General features: G+C 34.2%; 1 protein-coding gene across 2 annotated transcripts in view; it reads right to left on the bottom strand.

Annotated features, from left to right (window-relative positions):
* side-IV (sidestep IV transmembrane protein) overlaps window positions 1-20,137 on the bottom strand; it is a 149,287-nt gene that overhangs the window by 22,596 nt on the left and 106,554 nt on the right. For both annotated transcript variants that reach the window (XM_081972396.1, XM_081972397.1), the window contains 5 exons: window positions 18,652-18,855; window positions 12,092-12,243; window positions 3,541-3,685; window positions 2,859-2,989; window positions 2,371-2,530 (listed from right to left, as the gene is read on the bottom strand). In XM_081972396.1, coding sequence (XP_081828522.1) covers window positions 2,371-2,530; window positions 2,859-2,989; window positions 3,541-3,685; window positions 12,092-12,243; window positions 18,652-18,855 — 792 coding nt within the window. The remainder of the gene's footprint in view (window positions 1-2,370; window positions 2,531-2,858; window positions 2,990-3,540; window positions 3,686-12,091; window positions 12,244-18,651; window positions 18,856-20,137) is intronic.

Below are 20,137 nucleotides of genomic sequence, written 5' to 3'. Positions count from 1 at the left end.
AAAGATTTAATTTCGAACGGAACCTAATCCCCGAAGCGGCGTACGTATGGTTGTTGCTAATGTGATTTGCCCTTTTGTACGCTGCCATCTGGTCCGGAAAAGAGTTTTTAGTTTTTGAAATGCCAAATTAACCAAACCTTTAAACTTTGCTTAGATATTTTCTAATCAAACGTAATATTTGAGTATAGAGAAAGCCAAAAATGTGTACACCTAAATCCAACAAATTTTGAAAAATTTATTGAAAAATATGTATAGTAAGTTATTATTAATAAAGCTATATAATAGTATAAAATCCAGCACTTTTTTTTCACTTTTTTTTTTGATCCTTCTACAGGGTAATTCAAATTCGACCCTCACCATTGGGATCTCGGAAACTATAAGAGATAGGAGAAAGTTTAAATTGGGGCAAAGTTGCGCAATTTAAGGCTCAACCAAATCCCGTTTTAAAAATTTCGATTTTCCGAGTACTTCCGAAGATATCCGAAAAAAACTGAAAATTTAATTTTTTGTTTTTATTTATTTCTAACCTTATTTGAACAGATATCCCAAAACTAAAAGCATCCTTTCATTGCCACTTTTTCCTAGCTATTCGATGACGGATTCAAATTTGCCACACGACGTTTCGTTTTTTGTCAGTCATCATCAACTTTCTTTTTTCTTATGGGCGCCATATTGGATTTTTAGCCCACCAAATAGTACGTTTTATTCTGATTTTAGTGATGTATAATAACTTATGATTTGCTTGATAAATTTCAAAATAATTCAATAAAAACTAATTTTTCTCTCTAATTTTACTTTAGTTATTGGCTTTGAATTAATGGGCCGTTTTGTAAAATGTCATTATTTGACAGTACTTGTCAATCACGATAATTCGGACGAGCATTAGAGCTCAAGTCATTCATAGTTAAAAATGTATCTAGAAAAGAAATCCCCGCAGAAAATGTTATTATTATACAAGCATTGCTGAACTACTTAGGTAAGGGGATCGGTAAAGACTTTACGTTTTTCGATCGCGATGTTTGGCCTACGTGTAGAAAAATATATAAAAAACAGTGTTCGTTCTTTGTTTCTGTCGATAAAACTACGGCAGTGTTAACACAGACATTACTGTTTAAGCGACGAGGCTCCTAGAGTGATATGGAACAAAGATGCAAGATTTCCGCTCCTTAATTCGAGCAATTTTTTAGTCCTATCTTTTAACCCAAATTACGACTTTAATTTTTAACTTATTTACGTGATTTTTTTTTTATTAAATAGCTAAAGGTTTGGGGAATGTGCGAAAGTTATTTTTGTCACCAAAAAAGTTTTGCAGGTAGGAAAAATAGTGACTTGAAAATTATGGTAATTTTATCATTTTGTTAAAATGCTTCTAAATATTTTAATTTACGTACTATTAAAATTATATTGACTTTCGCACATTCTAGCAAGTGTCTTCTATCATATGCCGTTTAAAAAACAGCAATACCTAGCCTAGTTTTTTTTTAATTCGGGTTAAAAGATTGTCATAAAATGCATTGAATCTCCCATAAGAGGTTTTGCTTTACCGATGCCCTTAATCATAAAAAGAGATTTGTTAGCATTATCTCTAACTTAAAAAGCTCATTTATGTTTTCAAGAGAAATATCATCATTTTAGGAACTTTATTTTTTGCCAAAAAGTGGCAATAAAAAGATGCTTTTAGTTTTGGGATATCTCTTCAAATAAGGTTAGAAATAATTAAAAACAAAAAATCAAATTTTCAGTTTTTTTCATATATCTTCGTAAGTACTCGGAAAATCCAAATTTTTAAAACAGCATTTGGTTGAGCTTTAAATTGCGCAACCTTGCCCCAATTTAAACTTTCTCGTATCTCTTATGGTTTCTGAGATCCCAATGGTGAGGGCCGAACTTGAATTACCCTGTATATGGTACAAGGAATTTTGGTTCAATGAAAGTTAAATGTCTCGTATCGTGAATTTTGCAAAAAAGCACAAAACATCGACCAGTTTGGTCTTCTGGTCAGTAAATTTTGATTTTAAATAGAAAATCAATTACTGCTCTAGTGCAGTAAAACCTCTCATTATCTTACACAAAGTTATAGCTATACAGTGGCTCGTTTTGAGTTGATCGTTTATAAAGTATTGAACGTTACACGTGTGATATGGCAAATTAATGGATGAATGTTTTTAACCTCAAACTCTTAACCTCAAACCAAAACTGTTTAATTTGGTTTGTACGAACAAAACGTCCTGTTTTTTTCACGTACAAATTATTACCGAAATTTTGGTGCGTAGGAGATTTACAGTTTGGCATACCATTCTGTATAATCCAATTTTGGAACAACGGGAGTAGCAAAGTTTATAAAACCAACTTAAAAATACGACTACTTACATTTAACTATAAGTTTGACAGGATTGCTCGATCCTTTTCCTTCACTGTTGGTTGCCACACAAGTGTACTCTCCTGCGGTGGCTCTGACCACATTTTGCAGCACAAGACTCTGATCACTTAGAATCACTCCGCCAGTCACGTTGTGGAAGATTTCGTTGTTCTATTCAAATTAACAGAAATGACACGTTAAAATGAGTGAAGAAGACATCGTACTGACGCGTCAGCGTAAACCGTCTCGCTTTCGCCCTATAAGGTTGACAAAAGTAAATTCTGCAAAACGGTCCCATAAAGAGTGATTACTTTCCCTGGCGTACTTTATTAAATTTCTGCGACGAAAAGCAGACAATTTTCGAACAATGCCGACATTTATTATACAAAAACCGAATTTAATTTTATTCAAAAGAGGGCGCGGAGTGGCAAGAAAACAAGACGGTCCCCGAAACTTTCGGGAATAATATTTAAATTTTCTTCAGGGCCTAAATACTTACATTGTGGAACCAGGAAAGTTTGTACGCTTTGGGATTGGCCCTAATGTTGCATTCAAAGTAAACATCGTCGCCTTCCTTGATGTCTTCGGGATTGAGGGTTGAACCCATTTTTAACGTTACGACAGGAACATCTGAAAAATAATGTTTTCCTTGTATAAAAAGAGCCACCCGGCTTACGCCCGGTAAAAAGAAAGATTTGTAATAATTTTATTTTCCTTAAAAAGGAAAAAGGAAATTTTTGTCTGTGTCCCAAGAAAGAAGCGACGTTTGATAAATTCGGGAGCTTAATGGATCGTATGTTTTGCACCTTCCCGACGCCCGTTGGAGTTGATGTCGACGATGATGTATGCGTTCTTGCCGATGTCATTGAAAATCCCCCCTTTTTCCTGTATAGCTGAAAAAACTCTCTATAAAATTATACTCGTCCAATGTCAACGTCATGCTGACAAGCACAAAATAAAACCCGTCACAAGATTCTTGTCCTTTTTAATTTATTTATAAACAACAATCATCACTCAGGCCCGTTGGAATTGAGAAACGTGTTGCGCGCCACCGAAGAATGGCGCTGCAACGAGTTACACAAAGAAATATTTTATAAAGTTTTTGAGTCAAGTTCGAACGTTAGTCGAATTAATTTTCCATTTGTCACGTGAACAAAGTTATTGCTGGAAATCGCACTTACAATGAACATTCAGCCGCCATTTATCTTCCAGTGCGCTGTCTGGTATCGCGGGATTTTCTGCGCGGCACGTTAAGTATTTGCCATCGTCATCGATCACAGGTACGAAGTTCAAAATGCTCAGGCTCTGGTTGTTTTGTTCAGCATACTGAAACCAAAAAAAAAAATTAGTAATTTTTATTTGAAGAGCGTGTTTGACAGTTATTTTAACAATTGCCACGTGACCGTCTAGCTAAATAGTCTTTTAAAATAACGTGACAACTGTCACTAATATTCAATCCGTCAAAATTTGCCTAAAATTTGCAAGAGTTACAGTTTAACACAGTTTTCAAAACCAAACGTATTAATGAGATTTATGACAGTTGTCACGTGACTGTCTAGCTGTGTTGTTCTAGCACCACGTGACAACTGTCACTAACGTCAAAACTGTTAAACTGTGATCAAAAGATGCAAAAATCAGGGTTTAGAAAAGTTGTCTTGCAGTATTTGATATAAAACGTGCTTCTGAGATTTATAACAGTTATTTTGACAATTGTCACGTGACCATCTAGCTGAATAGTGTCCTAGAACCACGTGACAACTGTCACTAACGTCAAAACTGTCAAATTCAAAAACGTATAGTGTTTCAACCACCACAAAGTTTGCTTGATGTCAAAAATTCATATTATCGCTTCACGGCGACTATTTTGACAGTTCTAACGTAGCTGTAATGGTGAGAATCACGTGACAACTGTCATACATACGTCAGAACTGTCAATATAACGGACGTATAGCGTTTCAACCACAAAGTTTGCTTGCAGTATCAAAAACTCGTATCATCGCTTTAAGGTGACTATTTTGACAATTCTAACGTAGCAGTCATGGTAAAAATCACGTGACAATTGTCATAGATATTTTGTACAAACATGATATTTGACTGTTTATAGAGACACTGTAGACTACAATTTGTCAAAAAATCAAGGCGATACCTGTCAAAATAACGGACTTATGGGCCGTCAAAGTGACGGTAGTACAAATCGTGTCGTTTTAGTGCATCCAGGCAAATTTCGTGCAGTAACTCGGTCAGGTGACATTTTTCGTACAAACAGGACATTTGGCAGTTTGCAGAGGACACTTTGGGCTACAATCTGTCAAAAAAATCAACTCGCTACCTGTCAAAATAACCGAGTTATTGACTGTCAAAGTGACACTAGCACAAATCGTGTGTGAAGTGTTTTTTATGTATTCAACCGTGTTGCTGTTCAGGGGATGTGAAAGACAAACATTTTGACTTTTTAGAGATACAGAATACTGAAATTTTCTTTACAATTTTCAAAAAAAGTAGAAAAAGTCAATTATCTCGGAAATGGTGAGTTATGAAAATTTTGTAGAATGACTTTCTGCATCCATTGGACTAGGTTTTCAATTCATTTAGAAACAGGTAAACGCGTGAGTTTCAAACTTAACTATTTTTGTTTTGTTTTTTAAACACTCTGTATATGTTTAATCGTGTTGCGGTAAGCGGAAGGTTAGCACGAGGTTTCGTGGTCAGTTTTTTACGGTCGCTGAAACTTCAAAAAAGGCCGAAATACAAATTTTTTAAAATATTGATACATTTTCCAAAAAAGAGTAAAAAATATCACGGAAATTGTTAGAGAAGCGCGTTTACCACCACCAGAGAGTAAAATTTAACAGTTTTCTTGTATTTTTTGAACACCCTGTATATGTTCAATCGTGTTGCTGTTAGAACGAGGTAAAATTAAGAGGAGGTTAGGTTAGGTTAGTTAGTTACTCACTTACTTGAAACCGGGTAAACGCGGTCACAACTAGTGTTAGTTTCAAATTTAACTGTTTTCTTTTTGTTTAATTATCATTGGTAAAATATCATTTTCACCCTACAACCACGTCACTGATCTGACAGTGCCAACCGGAAATTTTCGGCCGCCATATGCAACAACCACTTTTGTCTTTTCCTTCTATGTTTACATTCTTTTTTATTGTGTGAACTGAGAAATATCAAGTCATTTACGGAAGTTTTTTAAGGGGTTATTCCACGGTCATATTTTGAGCCAAGCTTAAGATAAAAGCGTAGTTAAGTCTGTGACTTTTTTCACTTGTTCTGTCACATTCAAAACCATACTCAACAAATTCGGTTTAAACTACGAAAGCACAAATGGGAGTAACAAATGCTTTAGCATTAGCATTTTAATACCATTTTGTACAGAAAGTATGAGTGCAAAAAAAAATCTAATTTTAACCAAATTTAGATTAGATTTAAATTGATTATTTTCCTGGCAGTATGACGTAGCTAACTATGAGCGTTGCTATTGGATGTAATAATTTCTACCTTTCATTTTGACTTTTGACATGATTTGACGTCTAAATTGCGGTAAAGCGAGTAAAGTTGACTTTTGTATTTATGAGGTTAGGTTCAAGACTAAAGCATTGCTGTACTATTTCAATGATGTTTGATAGAAAAAATACACATACACTAGTTGAAAAATGACACAAAAGTTAGTTATCAAAATTATTCTATAAATTAAAGGCAAGGATACTACTACGGTTATTTCATTGATCAGCTTATTTTGTATTATTTTAATGCTCAACTTGGCAGCCACGGAATCTCACAGAAAATCTTTCGAACTAATCTAAGACATGAGTAAATTTCAATATCTGGCCACTGTCACTTCCCCTGAGACGTAGAATAGCTATTTTTTCCTAAAAAAATCCTCTTAATTCTCACTCAGCAATAATAATTCCATAAATCACCTTTCGGTTCAAGTCATCACAGTCCCAGTCCAATTATTCTTTTTTTATTGATTCGGCAAAGATGTCACCTATAATTCGTCTGGATGAAGATAAATACAAAGAGTCGTAACGTTTTCCCGGCTTTGTGTGTGTCTGTGCGTATTTTTTGTCCGGGTAATTTTTCTTGATAAAAACCGGGGTTGTACTGTCGTTTGTCTTGCGTGTTACGCTATAAATTTGGAGATGGAAACGACGGTACTTAAGCGTCGAAAATAAATAGATGCTTTTATGTCCTCGACTGATTGTCTATCAAAGTTTTCCATCAAAATCGCAAAGTTAGAATGCCAAACAGTAAAAAGGAGTCTGAATAAAAGTTACACAACAAAAATATTACCAAGCAATATACTGTCATAACGCCCGGTTTTACTGTAGACATTTAAAGTTTATATAATCGTAATAGTAAAAAGAACTTATTACGTTATTTTGTTTGTATGAGAAAAGCGACAACATTTTATGCTTAATAACGAAAAGCAAGTCATAAAGTATTTATGAATTACGGGAGCCTCGGGTTGTAAATTGAGGATGAAATATACTTTGACGAATGGGAAAAAAAAAGTGATATGAAAACGAAATTAAAAAGAACCTCGGACAACACATAAAAATATCATTCCCATGTATTATTTACGAGCAATCCAGTTACATGATGATTTAATTCGTAATAAACTCGATAAACTAGCAAGGCTTGAAAAATGTAACATCAAAATGGAGGAAAATTTTCCGACCGCCGAAAAGTCGATTTTCTTGTTGCCGCTTATAACAAGATTCCTATGCAAATTCTAAAACACTCGAAGTGACTTGACAATAGCACGCCGAGGTAATACTTGGAAAATATTTTAGTGGAGTTTGAATAGCACAAAAGGCATCCAACGATGCTCTTTTATGCGTTTTTGGACGTTGGTAAAGAAACTCCAGTGTCGCTTTCTGGGTAGTTAAGAGATGCTCTGATAGAGAAACGTTCCGCGCTCATTGTGAACGCGACGAATAATTTCCGGTTAATGTTGCTTATGTGGGGTAATTGTATTTCATAATGATGCTGAATAAATGGATATTAACACAACCAGGAAAACTGTCTAGGAAAACAATAAAGTTTATTAAAAGAGATTCTGGAATGCTATTACCTATGCAGTTATTCAATATAATAATAGTTTAGTTATTGTTCTATTTTTTTATTATGAAAAGTTTGAAGTTTTTATGAAAAGTTGACTAAGTGATCAACAAAGAGTGTATTTAGAAAAAAAAAATTTCATTTCTGACAAAAGTGTTAAAGACAACTTTTACTGGAATAATAAACTCAACTTAATATACGCCTTAATAACTCGAATATTACTGTAGGTAAATGACAGCAGTAATGACAGTAACATAGATTATTGTAATCAAGTTTCTTTTTCAGGGACTTAGATTTTTCTTATTTTAAATTAGAAACCAAATATAGGTTAGGTTAGGTTTGCTGCTCTTCCTTTGAGAGCAATTAGCCAGCACAATTATGTCTTTCTACACAATTTTCTTTTCTTTTCTTGAAAATTCTGGACAACTTTTGTTTTAGTTACTTTAATAAACTGTTTTCATTAATTTACTTATTCCAATCAATCTTTTATTATCTGGTACACTGGTATCTTTTCTCCTATATTTTCAAACTTTCTTAGGTTACGGTTAAAGGAATATATCTTCTATATTCGTTAATCAAATTCGAGCTTTTCGTAACTGGTTACTGGGAGACTCAATCTTCTTTAGAATAAAAAAACGTTAAAGTTTGTAATTATTAGTGAGTCTAAGGATGTATGACACTGACAGTTTACTAATATTCAAATTTAAAGTAAATTTCTGAAAAACCTAAAGTTTAAATCTTTTTAAGGGGACTGAAAACTTTGTGAAGAGTTTTCTTATTAAAACCCTTTGAGTGCACCAGTTTCGATCTTCTAAGGTCATCTTCAGCACTTAAAATTGGTCCGGTTCAACAAAAGAATTTCTCCTCACAAAGTATCACTGTGCTTACAGTTACCGAACACCAAATAAGTTGTTCATTCCAATCATTCATCATTGTATAAATATAAGCTTTTTACGTATTAAATGTAAAAAATTTTGACAGCTTAACTTTTGGAAATAAAAATCGAATTTTATCAAACAGCATTGTGCTCGAAGACTGATAATGGATACATTGTTTAGAGCGAAAGAACCATCCTATTGAGAAGTTCCGCAAAAATTTCATCGAAACAAAAGTTAATTTATCTTAGACTTTTCCCCTTTTTGCCAGTAAACAATACAGTACTCTGTCCATAAAATAAGAATAAAAACCGCCTAATGATGTTAAGGATACTTCGAGTAAGATGGAAATCAACAAAGAGCCGCAGCAAAATAAAGAAAAATGAACCTCTCTTTCTTTACGACATTTTAATGCAATTATGCTTTTTCCTTTTCCTCGGTAGTCTCCGCAATTTTAATCATTTTTATAAAGTGATTTATTATTGTTGGCGAAGTGGGTGGTTTGATTTTGGATTTGTTTTTCGTGGAAGCGGTATTTTGCATGTGAAATAAAATTAATTTGTAGATCGTTTTAATATAAATTTTCCCAGTGTTACACATGATTAGTTTACAATTTGAACACGAACCTGCAGGCTTCAAAACAACAAAATTAAACAGTCGGTTGTTAATAATGGAATAATAATTAACTTTTTAACTATTTGGCTCCTTATAAATGAATTCACAAATCGACGAATTACGCCATCTCATCAATTCGGCATCCAGTTTGGAAATTAAATATTTAATCGAGCAGGTGCACAGTAATTGAATTTACCCAATATTAATTTATTCCGCGGTTAAAAACAATATATTATGTAAATCACATTAGCACTAGTTGGTATTGTTCACAGTCCCAACATTCAATTAATTCAGCAATTATTGGTTATATGGTAATTAAGAATATCATAAAATCGGTGATATACAGGGTGGTCCAGTTTTAAATGTCAATAATTCACCAATGGATAGGCAATCAAAAAGTAAGTTGACATGTCATTTTCCTGAAGAAACGCTTCCTAAGGAAGACACAGACCTTCAAAATTGTTTAAATGCGTCGATATAGGGGATAGTCTTTATTTTCTACGCTCACTGGATATTATTCAAAATTGACAAAAATGTCTACTTGGGTTGTTGTATTTTTTACTTTAAAATGTTTCAAAAGAATTCAAATTTGGTCATCTGTGAGGTTTACGAGTTAACTTTTGACACTGAAAATAGTCAAAAAACAGGATTTTTGGACTTTTTTTAATTCAATTAAACACTGGTAACAGTCCGAATTTTTGGACTAATTTAATTCTAAAAATTAGTGTTCAAGACTAATATCGTAGCATTTAATGCCAAAATTGTTTACTTTCATCAATGAAGAGTCTGAAACTTAAGTTTTACTAGAAAAATTCGATTTTTCAGTCTTAAAGCAAACTGAAGCGTCTAGAAGTCAATTTAATACTGACAAAGCGTGAAATGGCATGTTTAAACCTATGGAAAATGTAAAAATAGGTTTTTAAGTCTCCTATGTCAAAAACTTGGTGAAGATAACCCTAAAACTCGATTTTCCTAGCTGAAAGCAGATTTAAAGCCCTAAAAATAGTCCAGAGAATCAAAAGCAAACTAAACAAACCTGAAAAGTTAGTCTTCAAGTCAATTTTTATCAATCTAATGTCAATATTTAAGTAATTATTTATAATATTATTATTTATTTAATTTAAGACTATTTTCAAGACTAAAATATTGAAATGTATTTTCAATCTATGAAAACTTACTTCAAATGGAAATTTTAAGCTTTTGATTACTTTTCATTGGTTTAGAGTTACTTTTTGGTGTCCAAGTCAATTTTCAAGGTTGAAATGTGTGAATTTGTAGTCAAAAATTGTAGATAAAGTAGTTTTTCATGACTACAACCTAATTTTCACCTTCAAAGTAAACTTACTGGTTTCTAAGTCAATTTTCAAAACTAAAGTATTTCAATTTGTCTGGAAACTATGAAAATTGGCTAAAAAGACATTTTTTAAGCTTCTTAAGTAAATTTTCACTGTTTTCAAGACAATTTTTAAGTTAAGTTGGGTTGATTTTGGGGGTTTGAAGGTAATAACTCAATTATCTCGTAAACGAAGCTTCAAATCAGAATTTTTGATAAGAGGTACTTATTTTGTCAAATTGGAGAAGTAAAGTAAAAAAACTAAAATCTTTGAAAAATATCCAATGACGTAAAGAATCAATCCATCTTCCTGTATCTACGCTACTGGAGAATTTTGGCAAACGTCATTCATATTAAGTATTAATTTCATAAGTGCTTGTTCTAAATTTGATCAAAATTGCTACAACGGTTTGACAGTTATGGCAAAAAACACGAAAATTTGAAGGACTGTATTTTTCTTAGAAAGCATTTAAAACTGGACCACCCTGTACAAGGTGTCCTACAAACTTTTTTTTGCTTAAAATTGGTCAAAGATTTACCCGTTAATGTTTGTACAAGTACTTAATAAACACCCTGTAGAGTGTTTCAATTTGGTACTTTTGTCGTGAAAGCAGTAATTTTTCACAAATTTGTGTTTATTTTGAAAACCGTAAGATTTAGATCGTTTTCACTAATAATATACAGGGGGTTTCATTTAAGAAAACACAACTTTTAGTGTTTTGACATTAGTCACGACATCACGTGGCACATGACATGACACAGATATCGCGTGGCTTTTGGAGGATAATTTAGCTAGGCAGTCACGTGATCACTGTCAAAATACCATATATATCATAAATACGATTTATATCGAATAGTGCAAAAAAACTGTTCTAAACCCCGATTTTTACACCTTTTGAACAGTTTGACAGTCAGGAACAAAATTGCTTGTCAAACCCACTTTTTTGAACTTTTTTTGAACTGCTAGAAACACAGTATTTGTAATTTACCGGTCAAATTTTCCTGGTGAAGTAAAATATTTACTTAACCGGTAATTAACCTATTATTAGTTTAAAATAGCAAAGTTGCTACTATTTTTTAGTACAAGCGGCAATGTGGCAGTGATGAAACTATTTTAGGTCGATAGAGCATTACTCATTACCTAAACTTGCAAATTTTCAAAATAATCGTACGTCAAGATCTCTATAAACGTCCAAGGTACTATTCACTGTTGGACACCCTGTATTTTTTTTATGAAGTGAATTTAAAGCAATATTATTTCGAGGCTCATTAAACCTTAACAGTGACAGTGGCGCTGTTAACAACGACCCTTTGAAATCCCTTCAGCTGAAGGTTCTTTAAGGGAGCCATCTTTTATTCGGCTTTGAATAGGTTTGGAGAGCACAAAAGATGGCACTGGAGAGTGATTAGGGCGATTTCTATACAAATTCGCGCTGAGAAATGGCCCCGGTTATTTGGTAACAAACATTGTATCCTATACGACATGTTGCGGACTCGGATACTAAGGAATAATCGCTTTGTCAAGTCCCTAAACTTTAATATTAATTAACTTTCAAACTACAAGGGCGGCTGCAAAGTTCGACGCAAAGTACCGCAGGGAAATACTATTTCGATTCTAATTACAAACCGCAATTCTGGACAAAAACGTCCGAAGAGACAAATGAGCGTTGGGGCCAATCTTGTCCCCATCAAACTTCTTTTATGGCGGCCCCCGAATAACATTAGTCTCGACCAAAAAGGTCCGAAACGGGCATTATTCCACGCCATAAAACCGGCCAAAAATCCTCATTAATAAATCTTCCGGAAGACAATAAAAGGGCACGAAACAAATCTACTTACGTTTTTTGCCAGCCGTTTGACAGGCCTGCTGCCCTTCCACCACGTGATCACCGCGTCAGGTCTGGATCCGGAGGTCCGGCACTCCACTTCGTAACGTTTGTCGGCGGAGACGTGTTTTTCTTTGGTTAAGATGCTAACTGTTTGAGGTTTTACTGTAAATGAAAAAGTCCAGATGAAGAACTACTTAAGGGTGTAAAGGGCCATAAATTACGCTACAAAAATATGAGTATGTTGAAGTTTTGAAGGAAAATGATTTATTAAGTTTGTGGTAGTGTGGAAAGTGGTACTTTCCACGCGGTTCTCAAGTCAAGCAAAAATGTTTCATTCTTAACAATAATCCTGATATAATTTACTGCTAGTTTGTATTATACATCATTATTTTATATTTTATCATGAGCAGAAAGAAAAATGTATTGAAAAACTGCCTGTTTTAAAAAGAAAACCGTGTACATTTTCGCATTTTTAAAATTTATTGTCAAAAAGCATCTGTCAGAAGACTATGAAATAACAAAAAACTTCATGTCAACAAAAGTTGAAACTTCCACACTAACGCACTATAAAGTGAAAAGTAAATATTTACAAGCAGTTAATGATGTAATGGTGACTGTACGGCATAACATTTTATTGATAGAAAGAAGTAGTAGTCCATATTCTTTCAGTGGAGTCGCAGGAGTACGAAAGGAAGAAAATGACAAACAGTCTTCTCCACAATACTTTATTATGACCTTAGATGGTAAGGTCTGCTCAACAAGTTTCGGTCACATAAATGACCATCTTCAGGAGCTCAAATCAGTCGACCAATGTGACTACTGTCTTTTTACAAGGGGAGAGACAGAGAGACCCATGTTATGACGAAATAGTGAAATTAACAAAGTTAAATAGGTGAACAAAGCTCATTATGGAGAAAAAATAACTATAGCACATTAAATCAAAAAATTAATTAAAATTAAACATAAAACTTAAACTAGACCCATTTAGGGCTGGGTGAGACCCTAGGGGGGAAAAAAGAGCTTAACACTTGTGCACCATCCACAGAAGAGGCGATGAAACGATTTTATTGATGCTAAGTATATGCCAACCCTGATCTGCCCTACATATCAAAAAATGAATAATTTAGCGGCAATAATCGAGGAAGCTTTCATGTTAAAATTCAAAAGTTTTCATTTACTTCCAGAAATTGAGTTGTTAAATTCGCGTGACTTCAATTATCGCACGGGTATCAAACTAACCTATTTTTTGGGCTCCCCCCGAACACGATTTTAATTTTAAAACTAACGATCCGAAAGCAGTTAGTCCCGGATGGTAAATATACGCATTAATCATTTGTACATTTTAACAATCAATAAAAACCATGTTATACAGTATTCAATGCACCCACTTTTATAAAAATGTAGTTCACGTGGGTTTAAATGCAAAAACCCCATAACGCTATGAAATAACCGAGGAAATAACTATATTGATAAAAGGTTTTTCAATAAAATTGCTAAAAATTAATTGGGTACTGCAGTGCAGTGATTTACGTGGTGTTTTTTTATCTAAAATTTGTCAGGAAATTTAAAAAAAGCTACAGTCAGTAATTTAACTATTGCACAATATTAAATGTCACATTTAGTTTCATTTTTCAGAATAATTCAAATAATAATAATTTTTTTTTCAAGCGGTCTAAAATAAGCCTATTGTGTACCTGTACTGCCGGCGTAGAAAGGCTATTTCATATCCTAGGAGGGAAAATAATAATTCTCAGAACTTGATCCAGACTAAAGCGTTGCATTTAGAAAAAAGCAGATGAAATTAATGCAACACTTACTTTGCTTTGATTGGCTTGTCAGGCTTGGCTTTGCAATACAATCCTTTCATGTTCTTATTCTGAAATACAGTTTTCCTGAAGGTGTCAGGGCTAAATTTGTGATCAAATCAACATAAACAAACGGACTGACACAAAAAGACAAAAACTGATTGACACAACACGGCTAATACGATAACACGAAGCTATTTCCAAAGTTGTCTAACAGAGGGCGCATCATGGCTGTCTAGCGTCATCTGTCGATTACGGTTACGCGTTCCGAATTTACACGGAACACGGTTCTTGAAAATAGGCTTTCAAAAATGTTATCGGCCATTTGCTCTGGTTTTCTGGCTTCAAATCTCCGTTGTTCTATGAGAATGATATTTTTTCAGTAACCGTGTATATTTACCAGTCCGAATTAATCGGTTAACCTGGCTAGGAAACGATACACATCCTATGTTTACCTTATTACGCTTTCACTGTGTCATCTGTCAAAAATCGTGATGTCCATGGCACACTAAAAACTAAATACTAATAACTAACTTACTACTAATTGCGTTGTTGTATTGTCAAATAAAGTTTCAGTGAAGCCGTAAAGCGACCTAAATCGCCGAAATGAGTGATAGTGATAAAATAAGTTGTACACCACCTGCTTTAGCAGCAATAGTGTCAAATACGCTAAATCATTTGATTCCTGGCAGGTCCCGCGAAATTCACCACTTGGGCCAGAGAACACCAAGCGGTCAATTTTACCGAAAATGTTGTATTGGCCTATTTTGCCCATTTAAGTAAATCATTGAAGAGTTCGACAATGTGGGCGCAATATTCCATGCTTAAAGCTGAGCTAAATATTAAAGACAGTATAAATATTATCGTATAAAAAGCTGCAAGCATTTTTAAAGCAAAAAAGTGAAAACTATGCAGTTAAACGAGAACCAAGTAGACACTTTTTTAACAGAAGCACCTGACAAAAGTATTTAGCCATGAAGGTAAGATCCGAAACAAAAATGAATTTATGTTTTTTTTTAATACCTATATTCAACATTTTTAGGTTGTTTTAATATACGGCATATCAGGGGCATGACGATGTAATGAACTGGTAAACTTGAGAATTCAAGATATTGAATACATGGAAAAATTAATTCTGGTTAAAATTCCAAACACGAAAAATTACAAGCCCAGAACATTTACAATTGTTGGAGAATTTTACATAAATATTTGTAAAAAATACTTGTCTCTTCGTCCAGATGTTATTGATACAGATCGTTTTTTCATTAAATATCAAAATGGAGTTTGCCACAGAGTTGTAATGGGTATTCACAAAATCTCAAGTATTCCCAAGGAAATAGTGTTGTTTTTGAAATTGGCTGATGTCAAAGAATATACCGGTCACTGCCTTCGCCGAACCTCTGCAACTCTTCTTGTAGATAATGGTGGAGACATTTGCTCATTGAAAAGACACGGTGGTTGGAGGTCTACAACTGTAGCAGAAGGCTACATTGACGATTCTTTAAGAAATAAAAATGACACAGCAATGAAAATTCTGGATGTAAATGATTGTAATTTAATACCAATGGAGAACAATACCACAGATAATATCAGAGAACCAGTAATTTCAACAAACCCACAACAACAACCTACTTTAAATGTAGACCATGAAGTAAAGGGGCAGGAATTTCATTTATATGGCAGAATTGTAAATTTGAAAATTGCTCATTTAAACTGACGGTTCATAGTTCGAATACCGACAAAGAAAATGTGTAGATTATTAGTTACATTTTTCTATTAATTGATATTTTAATGCATAAAAGCGGTTTCTAGTTCTAGTTTCTTAGGGCAACAAGTCTGAATGTAAGAATTTCTAAAATTTTACATGCCTGAAACATATTTGGTGTTCAAATAAAAATATATTCTCAATTCTATAATATTAAATTTTTTAGTTTTAATTGTCAGATTTGCCGCCTATTTGTTACATAGTAGCTATGATTTGAACAATATGGTCACCAGAGCCCTAATTCTTGAAAGCAATGAGCAGGACTATCCAAAAAAGTTTTGATAGAATGTGACAGAAGAAACTTACATGGCAAGTGTATAATTTCACATTTTAAATAAAACACTCTATTACTTTAAGTCCGCATTCACCAAACACCTCTACTCGAATCCCGGTGATTTCACCTTATCGCATGTTCGGTGTTTTTTAACGTAAATATTTATTCCCCCAAAATAATCAATAAATACACATACACTACAGCAAGTTCCTGTTACATTTTGCATACCTTTCCCTTGGTAACTCCCCCAATTTCAAGAATACGCATCCCGAAGAATGCAATTTTAACTTAGGAGTGCAATTGTCGCTGTAATCAAGTGAAAAATGCACTGTAGTTTCAATGGATGAGGGATATAGTCATTTCAACAAAACGAAACTTGGCTACTGTGGCAGTTACAGGGTGGTTCAATGTACCAATAAATTTAATTGCCTGTGAATGTTCTCTATTTTCTATCTCTTAGTTAGGATTAGACTGTGATTCAGTGGCAATGGCCTATTTATACGTTCTAATCTACATCCAAACTGTTAACCAACATTGTGGAAAAAAAAAAAGTTTTTGAGAGATATCGCACTTTACTGCCACCAGTATATTTCCACAAACACATTTTTGAATACAAATGCGTCATTTCAAATGCACTTTCTCTAACATTAGATCCCTTTGATCCCTTTCATAAAACGAGCGCAGCAGGGCCAGTTCGTTTCCATTGAAGGCAACTTCCCCTTTTACGTTAATTAAACGAAAACTGGCTAACTTTCCCAACCTACTACTTTCGCATTTAAACTCGACCATCTAATGAACGACGCTATAGTATACATGGTGCATCCATCATCTATAATTCGAGTAATAACGGCAATTTGTCAATGTTTGCCGAAAGGAGCCCATTTACACACGTCTGGGAACGCTTTGAGGCGTGGACGTGTGCCCGCTTTGTACTATATTGGCGCAAGGGGTTGATCAATACCCTATTAGCGTCAATACGAAATTGTTATTATCAAGTGCAGATGAACTAACTGATTAGGCTAGAGAGTATATTAAGCCACACGCTTGCCGATGAAGGATTAGGTGATAAATATGTAAATATCAGTGTAGACTTCGTATGTCTTGCTGAGATGTGAACTTAATTGGCTTGTTAAGTGGCTTCCCCGTTTATTAAGGGGAAATTATGGAAATGTGAGGTCACGAAACCAGTGACACACGTGACCGTGAGGTTTAACCGATCATCATCATCACCTGATAAAATCCAAAGCAAATTTAGTACTAGTAAAATGTATCATTAAACTATAGGAAGTATTACCATATAGACTTGTTTGTCATTAAAATCAGTCAAACGAAACCAATAAAACAGCCAACATTTAAGTGATCATCTGCAGATGAATTTTTATCGAGTACTATCACACCATTCAAGGAACGGTATAAAATAGAACATTTGCTTGAAAACATGGATGGCAAGGAAGTCCGTAAATACTATTGTTTTTGAGAAAGAGTATGCAACATGCAAGGGATGCGTGCATTATATTACTTTACGGCCCGTTGCCAAGAACAACGGATAGTAAATATTAAGAGCGGAAAGTACATATTTGCCGTTTGCACATGAAAATTGCAGCTTGAGACGAAGCCGAACGCTGCAATCATGTAAAAGCGGCAAAAGTACTTTCGGCACGAAATATAGACGATTTTTTCGACGACTGCTGTGAGGTGGAGTAGAAAGACAACTCACATCATTTTCGTAGCTCGAACTCATTGTCACCGATAAATCACTTTGACGGAATGGCTTTATTTCAAACAGGTATGTCAAGCGTTGTTATGGAAATGCCAAAAAAGTTGGTGAGTAGATTGTTAGTAGAAAGCGAAAACGCTCTAGAGCAGAAAATGATTCACTTTCTGCGCACGTGCGGCGAATAACCACTTTCTGCTTTGAAATGGAAGCATACATGAAGTACTTTCAAAGTCAGTTATCGAAAAATTCATTTGTACATTTTTTAGCGTCCGAGGATTTTTCCACCTTAACAACTCTTTATTTATTTCAAATCCTCCTCTTTGTTTTGGAATAACCATTCGATTTATTACCCATTTAAGTTTACAACAGGAAAACCACATGCAAATGAGAAAAAAAACAGTGGAAAATTATACAAATGTCCTTGGTGGTCTCATACATTATACATGTAAACCCGAGCAAAATCAGAGGAAAAAGTATCGACGGTTTAATAGGGAGAAATGGGAATTTACCGTCGATGATTCCCTTCGCGTATTCTTTTCAGCCCCGACCATCCGTTATCTTAATGAACAATCTATTTGGCCCTTAAAGAGACCCGTCGCAAAATAATAGCCTTAATAACCGTAATCCGAAAGTCAGATTACAAATAACGTGTGATTCTATTAGACTCTAAATCTCCGAGGGGAATCCGACATTATCCCCCTTGCAAGATGAATGGGTTAGGTTAAATGCCGTTTTATTACACGTTAGGATGGGATGAGAGTGTAATGTCTTTTGAGGTGGATGCTAGTGATAGTTTAATAGAGAAAAATAGAAAAATTGGTTCAAGGGCTTCTTTAAAGTGCCTATGAAAATTCGTTCTTTTTAAATTGATTACAGCATCAATTTTATGCTAAATGTACGTAATGCTGCTTAAATTTTTTTAGAGAGTATTTTCTAGTTAAAGACAAAGGGAGAATATCCATCATGAGCTACAAGGGGTCGTGTGCGGTTGTGGTAGTAAATTACTTACAATTAATGTCGAGGACGACTGCTTTGGTTTCTGGGGGCACTATGTTGTTGTTGCTGGCTTGGCAGATCAGTCTTGCATGCAAATGTTGTCGGCCGACGTTAGGGAATGTCAGGTGATTGACGACCACCCCGTCCGATCGATTCTCGTACGAACCGTCTATTATTGTGTTTTCCAAGAACCAAACCACTTTTGGGGCCGGTCGACCTGAGAAAAATTGAAAATCAGTCACGTAGCAATTATAAACTGGAAACCATTATTTTAAATAATACGAGTCAATAAAATGGCACATAATTCATAATAATACGCAACCAGCGAAAACAGCCTACTTTTATTACAAATGCTGCAGCCGCTGAATAATACGTTTCACTTTATGGCGAGGTAATTTAGTTAATGGCCCATTTTAATCTCCCCCGCGGCAAGTTTTTAAGTTTATTAATAAATATACCTTAGCCAATCCTCGTTTATCTTTTGCGTGGTTTTTGGCAAAAGCTTGCACTTGCCTTAGTTGGAATTAAAATTTAATGTGACTGACAAGTTGTCATAATGTCTGCCATAATGTTTTTGGTCAAATCTGAACCTTTTTGCCACCTGATCTGGAAAACACGTAGAATAAATAGGTGAGTAATGGTGAAAAAAGTTACGTGATTTTTTTAATTTTAAATAAAAAAAAAGTTAAATTAGCAGTCAAAAGTCACAGAATATTTCAGTCAAACAAGCGGATTTATGTGTGCGTGTGTTACGTGAATTTGACAGAACAGAAAAGAAAATACATTTTAGAAACAGGCAAATCAAAATCGACGGGAAAAAACTCAAATGACTGGTTGAAAATGAAACAATTAAAACATGTCAAAATGGCAAAATTCACTTGTCACTATCTTAAAACACTGTGCATTATAACACTTTTGCCCTAAGGGGCCTTCTCGGCGAGATATTTCCCAAAAGCTGTGTAAAAACGCAGAAAAAGAGCTTTAAAAGACTTAAGTAACATTCACATAACATGCAGTGCATTTGTACTGTTAATGGCAAGTGCACTGCAAGAAGTAGACAAATGACATCACTCACAATAAACTCAAAATTAAATTAGAAAATAGGAATTAGGTTAGAATTTCAGAATAACAAGACATAAACGTCATACTAATAATCGTAACAATCGTCTAGACTTTGACTATTTGTTTCAAAAAAGATAATTAGGCACAAACTAAACAGACATTCATAAACAAATACAAAAAAACATTCTGTCAAATTTTCGAATTTTGAACAAAAATACGCACGTGTCAAACATTTGAAATAGCTCTCCTTATTGGTTGCTTGTATTAAGATGTCAAAAGCTAAAAGCTAGATAGGTTTCGCACTACTATTAAGTTATTAATTCCATAGTATACAAGTATGAACAGTACATTAGTTTATTAACGTACCTAACCTTTAGCAGAACACATACTTTACCGTTGCAATAGCCATAAAGTTTATGTGAATGATGCTTAACCAG

Source organism: Ips typographus, linkage group LG2, assembly GCF_016097725.1.
Source record: "Ips typographus isolate SLU linkage group LG2, UJ_Ityp_2.0, whole genome shotgun sequence".
Lineage (NCBI taxonomy): Eukaryota > Metazoa > Arthropoda > Insecta > Coleoptera > Curculionidae > Ips > Ips typographus.
The sequence above is the reverse complement of the archived record's forward strand: the minus strand, read 5'-3'. Positions and strand labels throughout refer to the sequence as shown.